The sequence below is a fragment of the Cuculus canorus genome, chromosome 2 (assembly GCF_017976375.1).
Source record: "Cuculus canorus isolate bCucCan1 chromosome 2, bCucCan1.pri, whole genome shotgun sequence".
NCBI lineage: Eukaryota > Metazoa > Chordata > Aves > Cuculiformes > Cuculidae > Cuculus > Cuculus canorus.
The window spans coordinates 8929193-8941767 of record NC_071402.1 but is presented as its reverse complement, the minus strand read 5'-3'; the positions used below and the strand labels follow the sequence as shown (position 1 = coordinate 8941767).

The window sequence follows — 12575 nt, the reverse complement described above, 5'->3', positions numbered from 1 at the left end:
GAATAATGCACAGGCTACTCTTCTAAACAAAGGATGAAATTAATTCTTGTTCCACTCAAAGAACATGTTTGTGAAGATATTTTTTACAAAATACATGCAATATTAACATAAAGTTCCTGAAACAACAGTTATAAGGACAACAAAATTAAACCACAGTGAGTACACAGTCCAAAGAGAACTAGCTGGTTAGCAAATTACTGAAAGTCCATCAGTCAATGTAAGCTTAAAAAACCCAAAAACATTAGTGTGTTACCAGCATAATTCTCATCCTAAATCCACTATACCAGCTACTGGGAAGAAAATTAACCCTACCCCAGCTGAAACTAGGACACTAGAAAATATCAGTAATAAGTGGAGGTTACTCAACAATACGTGAGAAACACTAAGGGACATTAAGCTGAAGAATGCAGTGCTGTAGACAAGACAAGGGAGAAAGATGGAGACCCTGTGGGTTCTTCAGAGTGATTTAAAGTGGGAAATGGAGATATTCTGAGAAAAGGCCATTTGGGAGTATGTAAAGCTATTGAAGTTTCTTGTATCAGATGGGACATCAGCCAGCTCTGTAAATAACTTGACTGTAATAGCTCCGTTGCTCACTGAACTGGCTGGATGTAAAAATGGCTTTATTTGATTAATGCTTTCAGTTCTGTACTAAAGATTCTGCCAGTTGATCGGAAATTATCTTCCAAGTATTCAACCTAAACATTACCAGAACATGATAACTTCTGTTCTTCCTGTCACTTCCTCTCCCACAAACGCCAAGTTGTACAGCAGACTGCAGCTCCCAAACTACACTGCAGTAGCCCAATATGAAGGGAGCTCATATTACAATGCAGAAGATTTGGTTCAATCAGTGGGTTCAGTATAAAGAGGATAAAACAGACATTAGTATGTTCCCATACTTCAATATTTTTAAAATAGAAACAAATTCTTTTGTATTTAGAGTGACTCAGTTAAAAGAAAACACTATAGAGCTTCACTATAGAGAAGGCACAAGAGCAAAAGATGAGCTGGTGAGGAGGATGACCAGCCTGGGTGAACGAGAGCTTTGGCTGGAACTCAGGAGAAAAAGGGGAGTTTATGATCTTCGGAAGACAGGACAGGCAACTCAGGAAGGACAGTGTGAAGTTATGTAGGGAGAAAATTAGAAGGGTCAAAGCCCAGCTAGAACTTAATCTGGCTTCTGCAGAGAAAGACAATAAAAAATATTTCTATAGATATGTTCACAACAAAAAGAGAGCTGAGGAGAACCTCCATCCTTTATTGGATGCAGGGGGAAACAGTGAAAAAGGATGAGGAAAAGGCTGAGGTACCTAATGCCTTCTTTGCCCCAGTCTTTAATAGTAAGACCAGTTGTTCTCCGAGAATTCAGTCCCCTAAGCTTGAAGGAAGGGAGGAGTACAAGGGAGCCCCCATAATCCAAGGGGAAACAGATAGCAACCTGCTACACTGCTTAGATACTCACAAGACTACGGCGCCAGATGGAATCCACCCACAGGTACTGAGGGAGCTCGCAGAAATGCTCACTAAGCCACTTTCCATAACTTATCTGCAGTCCTGGCTAACTGGAGAGGTCCCAGTTGAATGCCTGTTGGCAAATGTTATGCCCATTTATGAGAAGGGTTGGATGGAGGATCTGGGGAACTACAAGCCTGTCAGCCTGATCTCAGTGCCAGGGAAAGTTATGGTGAAGATCATCTTCAGCGCCATCATGCCGCATGTACAGACGATGAGGTGATCACGCCCTGATCTCCTGACCTACTTAGTCGATGAGGGAAAGGCTGTGAATGTTGTCTACCCAGACTTTAGTAAAGCCTTTGACACTGTTTTCCACAACATTCTCCTGGAGAAACTGGCTGCTCATGGCTTGGACAGGTGTACTCTTTGCTGGGTAAAAAAATGGCTGGATGGCCAGGCCGAAAGAGTTATGGTGAATGAAATTGGTGGTACATCCAGCTGGCAGATAGTCATAAGTGGTGTTCCTCAGGGCTCAGTGCTGGGGTCAGTTCTGTTCAATACCTTCATCAATGGTCTGGATGAGGGGATTGAGTGCTCCCTCAATAATTTCACAGACAACACCAAGCTGGGCAGGAGTGTTAATCTGCTTGAGGGAAGAAAGGCTCTACAGAGCGATATGGACAGGCTAGATCACTGGTCCGACGTAAGCTGTATAGGATTCAGCAAAGCTAATTGCTGGGTCCTGCACTTGGCATGAAAGAACCCATGCAACTTTACAAGCCTGAGGATGAATGACTGGAAAGCTGCCCAGTGGAAAAGGACCTGGAGGTACTGGTTGACAGCTGGCTGAACACAAGCCAGCAGCGTAGCCAGATGGCCGAGGCAGCCAATAAAATACTGGCTTGGATCATAAATGTTGTGGCCAGCAGGACTATGGAAATGATTGTCTCCCTTTACTTGGCATTAATGAGGCCACATCCCAAATACCATGTCCAGTTTTGGACACCTCACTACAAGAAAGACATTGAGCAAAGAACAGCAACAAAGCTTTAGGGGTTTGGAGCACAATTCTTATGAGAGCAGCTGAAGGAAAGAGGGTTATTCAGTCTAGAGAAAAGGAGGCTGAAGGGTGACCTTATCACCCTCTACAACTACCTAAAAGACACTGTAGCAAGACAGTTAGTCTCTTTTCCCAAGCAATAAACAATAGGACAAGAGATAATGGTCTCCCTCAGGGGAGGTGTAGACTGGATATTAGGAATAATTTCTTCACTTAAAGGTTTGTCAAGCACTGGAACAGGCTGCCAAGGAAAGTAGTTGAGTCACCATCCCTGGAGTTATTTCAAAGATGTCTAAATGTGGTATTTAGAGACTTGGTTTAGTGGTAAGCTGGGCAGTGGTGGGTTTATGGTTAGACTTGATGACCTTAAAGGTCTTTTTCAGCCTAAATGATTCTCTGGTTCTATGAAATTCCTGCTAAAATCTAACTAAATTCTATAAACCACCTACAACCTCAAGAATAGGAAATGAAAAGGATCATGAAGAACCAGGAAACAGTAATAAAGACAAAATCAGAAGCATTTCGTGTGGAAAAGGGATACATATCTCTGAGACCTTCAGCTTGGAAGAGAGAGAAATGAAAAAAACCAACCCTCTAAAACTAGCAATACTGTGAAAAAAGTGTGAATAATCATTCTCCATCTCATAAACCATGAACAAAGAGCCGTTCAAAGAAACAAGCAGTCAGCAAGCTTCAAATAAAACATAATAATGTACACTTTCACTTTGCGTGTAATTAAATTATGGAACAATTATTGTAGGAAGTCACAGAGACAAAAAAATATAAATGTATTCCAGGAGGGATTTAGACAAAATTAATAGATACGTATTAAATATGATGCTCCAGATGCAACCACCAGCTCAACAGCTGTCAAAATTTGGAAGGCTTTACATAATAGTTTCTTATTTCATTTCTACATATTCTGTAGGCTGCTTTTTGATACAATTGATCCAACTAGATCAATGTTTAAGCTATAAGTGTTGGGATTTCTTTTTCTTTTTAAGTTTGTGAATTTTTATTTTATTTTATTTGTAGGAAACATAAGTCTGTATAGGTGAAATAAATTACTTAGGTTCTGAAATAAGTCTTTGTTTCTTAAGAGTCTCTTTTTGAATGACTGTATTTTTTCCGCTTCTGTGAGACCCCACGTAAGACGGTTCTGAAAGCGAAACCAACAGAAACTAGCCCTACCTATAACACTCTATGTTCCCCATACAAAACTACCCCTCACCGCAAAATAAAGTTTAAAAAAAACCCAGAATTGTAGAATGGTTTGGGTTGGAAGGGACCTAAAAGATCATCCAGTTCCAACCATGGGCAGGGACACCTTCCACTGGATTAGGTTGCTCAAAGCCTCATCCAACCTAGCCTTGAACACCTCCAGAAACAGGGCATCCACAGCTTCTCTGGACAACCTGCCTTACCACCCTCACAGGAAGAAGTTTCTTCCTGACGTCTAAGTTAAATCTAGTCTCTTAATATTTTATTACCGTCTAATATTTTTATAGCTTAGCTCATCATGAGGTTAAATGCATTTTAACTCGAACAAAGAAGTGGAAACACAGACCTGTTTATGGTGGGATGAAGGTTACTACCCCTTTCAACAGAGCTGGATATTAGATTGGCTGAGCTAAATCAATCTGTAACCTCACAGTAATACAGATACCTGCTCACAGTCAGAGGGGAAAGCCTCATTTCTTTTAACCTTGCTTAATTCCATATTTTCTTTAAATCAGTATAACCTTAGCTTCTTTTCTCTAACCCTCCGCTCATCTACATGTTTGTGATGTATTAAAAATGCCAGTGAAGGAGTTTACAAATATGATCAACCAGAGAAGAGCTCTGGCTAAAATCTACACCATGTCTCTCCTGCAAATACATAATTAGTTTTCTGGTATGTTTTGCCACACAACTGTAAAAACAGGCATAACGATCATAAGGATAGGGATGTGTGGTCAGGGGCTGGGGCAAGAGCACAGTGCTGACCCTCGGACAGCAGTCTACTTACTGACCTTCATGACTTAAGCCATTGACACAGCTACTTCAAAAAGGGGTGGTTCCAATTCCCCTCCTTTCCCTTGAAAGGCTCATTTTGCCATTGCTTTCACTCTTCCCACTTTTAAAACTTGTGTCCCCAATATGAGACATTTCAGTAAGCAAAATTGGTAGGAAAAAAAACCCTCTGACAGAAAATGTGTGTATGTGCACATGTACGCGTACTTATTTTACCAGTTTTTTAAATCAGTTTGGTAACAGTCTAATATTAAATCCATTCATATGCACCACAAGTCCATAATCATCATTCCGCGAGCTACAAAAATAAAGTCATCTTCAACAGAAAAGACTTATCAGTTGAACAGAAAAGATGGTCATCAGTTAAACTAAGTCACTTAGCCCCAAAATGTTACACAAAATTACATTCTTCAAATTCTCCACTTCAGAAAATCTCGATGGAAGAAAGAACCAAGTGTTCATAAGACACAGAACATTGCATAGTAGGAGAAGAATGCAGCTGGCCTTCCATGGATAGTGGTTCCTCAGCAGCAAGTGGGGTGAGAAAAACTTGTGCAGCCTTGTACTGACATTTGTAGGAGGAAAAAAATTCATCTCCTTTAGATATCAAAAAATAACTAGCATCAAGAATTTACTTGAAGTTATTTTTTTTATGTCTTGAACTCTACCAAAACACTCAAGAATTCTACCATTGACCAGTTTAACATGAGCTTGAAAGTAACAAGCTGGTTTCAGCATATTACAGGATTCAAATAAACAATTTAAATGCTCAAATTAGAATCCAGAATCAAACTAATTGAACATGAATAATAAATAAGTTTTAGAAGCCTTGATAATGTTACAGAATTAAACATGGGAAATGAAATGCATAAAAACTAGAAGACTGAGAATTTGGCAGGGTTTACTGACGTGTTGTTAAAAATAGGCTATGGACAAAAGTATCTGCCATTCAAACCAAAGAATTTTTAGATGTGCATTTAATTTGTGTTATTCACTCTTATTCTTAATTGTGATGCTTATGAAAAACTGTATTCAGTTTAATCCGATACAAGGTGCGTGCGTTCATGAACACAGCACTCCTCTTCAGGGTCTTTGGGTCCCTCCAGTTATAGAATCATATAGTGATTTGGGTTGGAAGGGACCTTAAAGATCACCCAGTTCCAACTCCCTTGCCATGGGCAGGGACACCTTCCAATAGATCAAAGCCCAATCCAACCTGGCGTTGAACATCTCCAGGGATGGTGTATCCACGACTTCTCTGGGCAAACAGTTCCAGCACTTCACCACGCTCATAGTAAAGAGTTTCTACCTCTTAGCTAATCTAAATCTCTTTCAGTTTAAAACTGTTACCCTTCATCATATCCCTGCACTCCCAATAAAGAGACCCTAACCAGCTTTCCTGTAGCCCCCTTTAAGTACTGACAGGCTGCTATAAGGTCTCCCCAAAGCCTACTTTTCTCTAGGCTTAACAACCCCAAATCTCTCAGCCTCTCTTCACAACAGAGGTATTCCAGGCCTTTGATCATTCTTGAGTCCCTCCTCTGCACCAACTCCCAGAGATCCACGTCTTTCCTGTGCTCTGGGCTCCAGAGTTGGAAACAGTATTCCAGATGTGGTCTTACTAGAGCAGAGTAGAGGGACGGAATCACCTCACTTGACCTGCTGATCACACTTCTTCTCATGCAGCCCAGGATACAGATGACCTTCTGGGCTGTGAGTGCATTGCCAGCTCATGTCCAGCTTCTCATCAACCAGCACGCTGAACACCTTCTTGGCAAGACCACTCTCAATCCATTCATTCCACATCCTCTATTGACACTGGGAGCCGCTCTGACCCAGGTGTGAGACCTTGCTGGACTTCATAAGGTTTGCACGGTCCCACCTCTCCAGTCTGTCAAGGTAATTCAGTGCCTGCACAGAAAAAAGCCTAGCATTTTTATTCAGACTGTTTACACTGTGGGTTAATGCAAGCTTTCAGATTTCTAAAGCTACAAATCTATTACCTTTCATATGCCTCTCAAGTAAGCATTACAGTAAATGAACACAGGGAAAAATCAATGTTGTCTGACTGTCCTTTCTGGGGCATTAAAAACCAACCGATCTGTTTGTTTGAAGGGATTTTGAAGAGATCAATATAGTCATCTACCAAACACATGGTGTAAAACGGTGTCCCAAACCTAAGTGGCATATAGCAAAATTACAGCACATTGTTAATGTAATACTCCTTAAAACATCTTCCACTTAGGAAGGGAGAAACATAGTTTAAATATTTCCTCTGTCCTGAGGATAAAATACAATTAATTCTAATAGCCTTCTCTACAGTTCTAATTGATAGAGTGCTTATCTGACACCTTGAACAGGATTTTCCAGCACTGGACATGAAAAGGGATATTTCTATGCATTTTTAAAGCTAGTTAACAAGTGACTAGAGAATGCTAATGCTTGCAGAAAGATGACAGAGTTCTGAGAGTGCTTAAGCACTTTTAAGCTTTATTTCAACTTAATGCTACAGATGATCCAGCATATAGTAAGCATCGGTAAGGGGAGAAATGTCTTATCTATTTACGTTCGTCAACAGTGGCCTACAGCAATAACTTATCTCTTCAGCACATGATACACCTTCAGAAAAATGGAATAAAAGACAATGAAAGGTCTTTATAAGAACTCCAGACATGAAAGTATTACCGAGGAATGGGAACAGTTTAAGAATTGCTAGTGACACTAAAATATAGGTAGAGCATGGAAATTAAGGAAAAAAATAGAAGGAAAAGCAATGAACAAATTAAAACATAACTGCATTAAATGACATTATTTCTCCTTTGAATTTTCGAAGTGCTAACCACTTACATAGTATCTTCCAGAATTTCCAAATTCTGAAAAGTAGGATGACAATTCATAACTGTCTTAACAACAATGACTTTTTTATTATATATATTCTTGAACTTGAATATAATAAGATTACTAATGGTCAACAAAATAAAGGAGAGAATCTTCAAAAACAGCTGCACAATCTGTAGATTTACAGCTGTAAATCCTTTCAGTTCATTAGAGCTTTCTGAATTATATATGCACAAATAGCTCCACAGTTGAAGTTGTTTTAATATTTTGAGTCATTCAAAAAGTGTATGTGTAAAGAAAACCCAAACTTTTGTTGTCTGAAGAAAAACTTTACAAGGTTGTAATTAAGGCAACAATGTCCTCTAGATTTTCATTTTCTCTCCCACATCACATCTCACGTTTTCTTCACCAGTTCTATTACTACTATTTTGTTTGTCTCTCTAGGCTAGTTTCCTAAAAAATAGGGCTTTAATTACACTTTCTACTACATCTTTCCTTCCTTCGTGAAAGCTGTCCCTAGTTCTTGCCAGAAATGTAAAGATCTCAAAGATACAAATTCTTACATATTTCACAAAATTTAGCACCTGGAGAGAGGAGACTCCAATTACAGCTCTACCAAAATCCTTTAGGTAGGGAGGATGTGTGTATAAATCCATGAACTAACATGTACATGTATATAAATCCATAAACTAACACGTACGTGAACCCATTACTTGCCTACATGAGCCCCTTAACCAGCCACTGCATGTTCCCCTGTAGAGGACATCAGGGGAGCCTTTTGTGTGTCCGTGAGTGGAAGAGGCACCAAGATGGGGGAAAAGCTACATGTAGGGGGAAACAAGGCAAAAGAGCTGGAAGACACAGTGGGAAAAGGAGTGTTTAGCAACAGCTACGAAAGAGCCTATCATAGGCCCATGGTTAGTGAAATGAAACAGTGCAGACCTCAAAACACCCTGAAACCAAACTTCCACACTTCCAGTGCTCAACTGGCCTCTTCCACATTTCCCTGTATTACAATATTGCAAGATTAAATTTTAGCAGCACAGTATAAGTCCAAATCCCTGTGTGATATTTCTCAAACAATAAAAGTGAAGGTGTTTTTTAATTCCTTTCTAAGCACACAGGACATCTACTGGTTAGCTCATCCAGCTTCCTCTACCACTGGAATTAGAAATGTGTTTTAGCAAACAAAGTTCAAGCATATCACAGATCTCAATATCAAAAGATATTAAAGAACAACACAGCAAATCCAGCTAGCTTCCAACCTACAACAATAAGTAAATAAATACATTCTGATTGTTCTGAGAGCTATAAGCAAAACAAATATTCAGAAATGTTAGCAATAATGAAAAGGAGAACAATAAAACCATGAGGCTGAAAATAATACACAAAATATTGAAAAGGGATTGTGAGAGTCAGATGAGTGACTGGTTTATATAAACAGGCAAATGCAAGTCTAGTTTTAAAATAAATCGTTAGAAATTATTCCAAAATCCTTTGATGAAAAACATAGACATTTACAGATGAAGAATCCTTTAATCTTTACTTGGCAACTTTATTTGATTTTCAAATATGTATACATATTTTCTGTCAAAGTATTTGTATGCATAAATATTAATCTAAAAACACACTAAGGTGTTTGTGTTTTCATAATCAAATTTACATTTCTCAAAAATATACGCATTAGATCAAGATCTGAAAAAAGACATTACGAGGAAAAAATACTTCCCTTTTTCTTGGCCACTGATTTTTTCAGTTTCTTCTTTAAAATACATTCACAGACTAAACATAGCTGCTGTTAATGTAGATAACTACACCCAGGTCCAGCATATGTCATAGCTATGAAGAAATGTGATGGTAGTTCTAAATGATGTAGCTGCCACATGCAGAGATTCTCCATCCAAATAACCAAGTGCCACTAATTATTTTTCAGATAATAAATATCCTAAACAGTCGAGTCTTACAGCAATTACTTTTATACAGTGTCAGCATGGACAAAAACACATTCAGTTATATAATCCATGATTCTTATTACCTGGAATAGCTTCATGGGCTGTCAAAACCACACTTATAATAGGATTTTTAGCTCCTGAAACCTGTTCAGTCTCCTTAGCTGATGGAGTTTTCTCTGTTTTCTGAACTCTGGGCCTCTTTGAAGTTTTTTCTCGCTCATCTTCCTTCCTGTCAAGGTCAACGTCAGAATCATTACCTAAAGAGTAAACATCAAAAAGAATGTAACTATGTACAAAAGAAACACAGGAAAGACAACCACTAACGCTACACGATAGAAATAGGAGAAAATCAATGCTATTGTAGAAGGAAATGCATGTGACCAAAACAAGACAAGCTGCATGAGTAACTAAACAGATATTTTTCCTCTGTTTAACAGAACCAGTGTGATACTTACACAAATAAACAGAAAAAAAAAAGTAAAAATTAAAAAAATGGAACTTAAGAAGCATTTATGTTTCTAAATTATCTTGATATTATTGTGAATTTTGGGGAAATTCTACAAACGTAGGATTCTTTATGATTTCACCATTAATGAACAAATTATTTTCCTCTTTTCTACATGTAACTGTTCTGATGATTTGAGGATTATCTCTTCTAGTACTAGATTCATTATCCACCTTATGTAATGAGAAGTGCCAAAATAGTCTCTCTGGATTAAGCTTCTGTTCCCTACTGTTACTCTGAATCAATAGCTGAAGCACAGTTTTGTTTTTCAATGTAGATTCAAAATGACTGAGTTTTGGGCCAACTTAATTCCTGAAATGTAACTTCTCATTCTGAAGAGCTGCACTTCTAAATCATCCCCATCTGCTGATGTTCAGAATTTCTTCAGCCTCTTAATTTGGAAGTGTTAACAAGAAAGCACCATGACAGTTGTATTCAAAATATTAATCTGAAATAAGAATGAATAATCAGTAACCAGCTAAGTTGTTCCTTCAAGCAGTTTCTTTCATAAAGCAAGCAAGAAATTCCTTACCAAAATTCTATAAAAAAAAAGCTCATGTATAACGAATTTGCAGCATAAAGAATAAAAACAGAGGGTTGCAAGTTTATACCAATAAAATTTCTTTATATTAGATGAAGTGGTAGAAAATGCAGGCTGGAAAAAACTTTCTGGGTAAATTAAGGCATTATGCAAACATTCCAGAGATAATGAGTAAGGAAAGCAAACAGTGACTGAAGAAATAAAATTATAAATTAAACCAATGAATGTTGAATTTTTATTTCTGCATATAAAGCAGCTGACACAATCTCCAGAATAAGTCATTCAAAGAATATTCATAGCATGCTGTAGCTGCTCTACTGAGATAGGGAAACTACATATAAATAAAACTCAGTAGCAGCAAAGGTGTAGTGTGTCTAGATTTATTTACAGCATGCAAATAGCAAAAGCAGTGGAAAGATATGCTACATGGAAATGGTTATAGTTTCATTTCAGTAAAAAATTCAGCTGAGATTCAAGCAAGTCTGTCTTCCAGGTTCTTACCTTAATGCAACAAAGGCTTAAGGTGTCCTGACTGCTCTTAAAAAAAGTGAAGGACATAAACAGAAACTAAAGTGTCATCATTAGGACTGTCAGGACATGTCAGGACATGTAACTAGCACCTGGATAAACTGCAAGCTCTTTACTAGATAGTAAACCAGAAGGAAACAAGGCATGTAGGAATTTGTTTCAATTTCTTAGGCATACTGAGGCAGAAAGGTGTGTAATGACAACTGTTAATCATAGAATCGTAGAACGGTTTGGGTTGGAAAGGACCTTAAAGCCCATTCAGTTCCAACTCCCCTGCCATGGGCAGGGACACCTTCCACTGGATCATGCTGCTCAAAGCCTCATCCAACCTGGCCTTGAACACCTCCAGGGATGGGACTTCCATGACTTCTCTGTGCAACCCGTTCCAACAACTTAATGCTAATCTGTAAATCAGAAATTCACATTTACAACACCCAGAATGAGTGACAACAACAAAGCAAACTGAATTCAAACACAGCTGGCAAGACATCTTTCTACAGAATCACATTAGCAATGTTTTTGGCCCAGCTTCCAGTTTCTAGATTAAAGAAAATTATACTCTGCCCAGACAGCCCCCGCTTCTCAGTGCCTGCTAATGATTTCTTCAGTTTCATCAGATAAATTTCTTGATATATCAGTCTTCTCAACTACATTTTCCACTGTAGATCTCTAAGATTTCAGAAAATACAGCTGCTTTATAGGTGTAAAGGGTCTCATCATGTCCCCATTTAACTCGTTAATATAGTTGCAAATTATTGATTTATACTGACACCACATAAGTCTATCACTGGCATTTCTCTTCAATACCTCAAAGGGATATTTGAATAAAAAAAAATATCGCCTTCGACCAGAAACTGCCTGTGGCATGTTTTCTTTTGGTGGGATGAACGGGGATGGGGTAGGTGGAAACAAACACAGTTCGACACATTTCCTTCATTAAACAGCCTCCATTACTTTGGGAAAAACAATAAACGAATCTTCACAAATTTCACAGCAGGACTGGGAAATCAGCAGAAGAAAAAACCTACTCATAAAGAATCCAAATATACAAAGACTGTGAACTGCTTATTAAACTGTGTTTCCTTGAGGCTACTTCACATACAAATATAGAAATTAATTCGGGTTAATTACACTGCTTTTGCTCAGTGGACAGTAAGAGTTAGTGATAATTTTAGGGGCAAAAAAGGATTTTATATAGCTGTGGACAAAACTTTTAAGTCGGTTTTTTGCATGTTTTAGGTAACAGAAATTCAAAACCACAGACCGGAGGGAAAGCTGTGATTAAGACAAAGGAATTCTCCTCATTTTGTTTCGGCTCACATACTGAATTCCTAGTAGGCATGTGAGTAAAAACCAAGCACCGTACTCCTAAATACTCTTTTCTAATCATTACAAAACAAGACTTAGCCAGTTTCATAAGGAAATAAAGTAGTTGAAACCAAATGACAAAACCATTTTATTGCTTTTTCATGCTTTTCATGTTAACTCATAATTCTATTAACCTTTGAATATTGGAATTCTACTAAAAAATAGAAAAGGATGAACCACAGACTTGAGTTTGTTAGTGATCCACACTAATGAATAACTAACAACTATTACTACAGTAACAAGCTAACAAATGTTTCATGCTGCTTTTCTTTCCTAATGTGCCTCTATCAGGCAGAACAGTTTGCTAGTTCT

At 38.1% G+C, this 12575-nt stretch overlaps 1 protein-coding gene across 3 annotated transcripts in view; it reads right to left on the bottom strand.

Moving 5' to 3' along the window:
• Positions 1–12575, bottom strand: part of ZFAT (zinc finger and AT-hook domain containing) — a 97755-nt gene that overhangs the window by 54612 nt on the left and 30568 nt on the right. For all 3 annotated transcript variants that reach the window (XM_054059725.1, XM_054059726.1, XM_054059727.1), the window contains one exon: positions 9405–9578. In XM_054059725.1, the coding sequence (XP_053915700.1) occupies positions 9405–9578 (174 nt within the window). The remainder of the gene's footprint in view (positions 1–9404; positions 9579–12575) is intronic.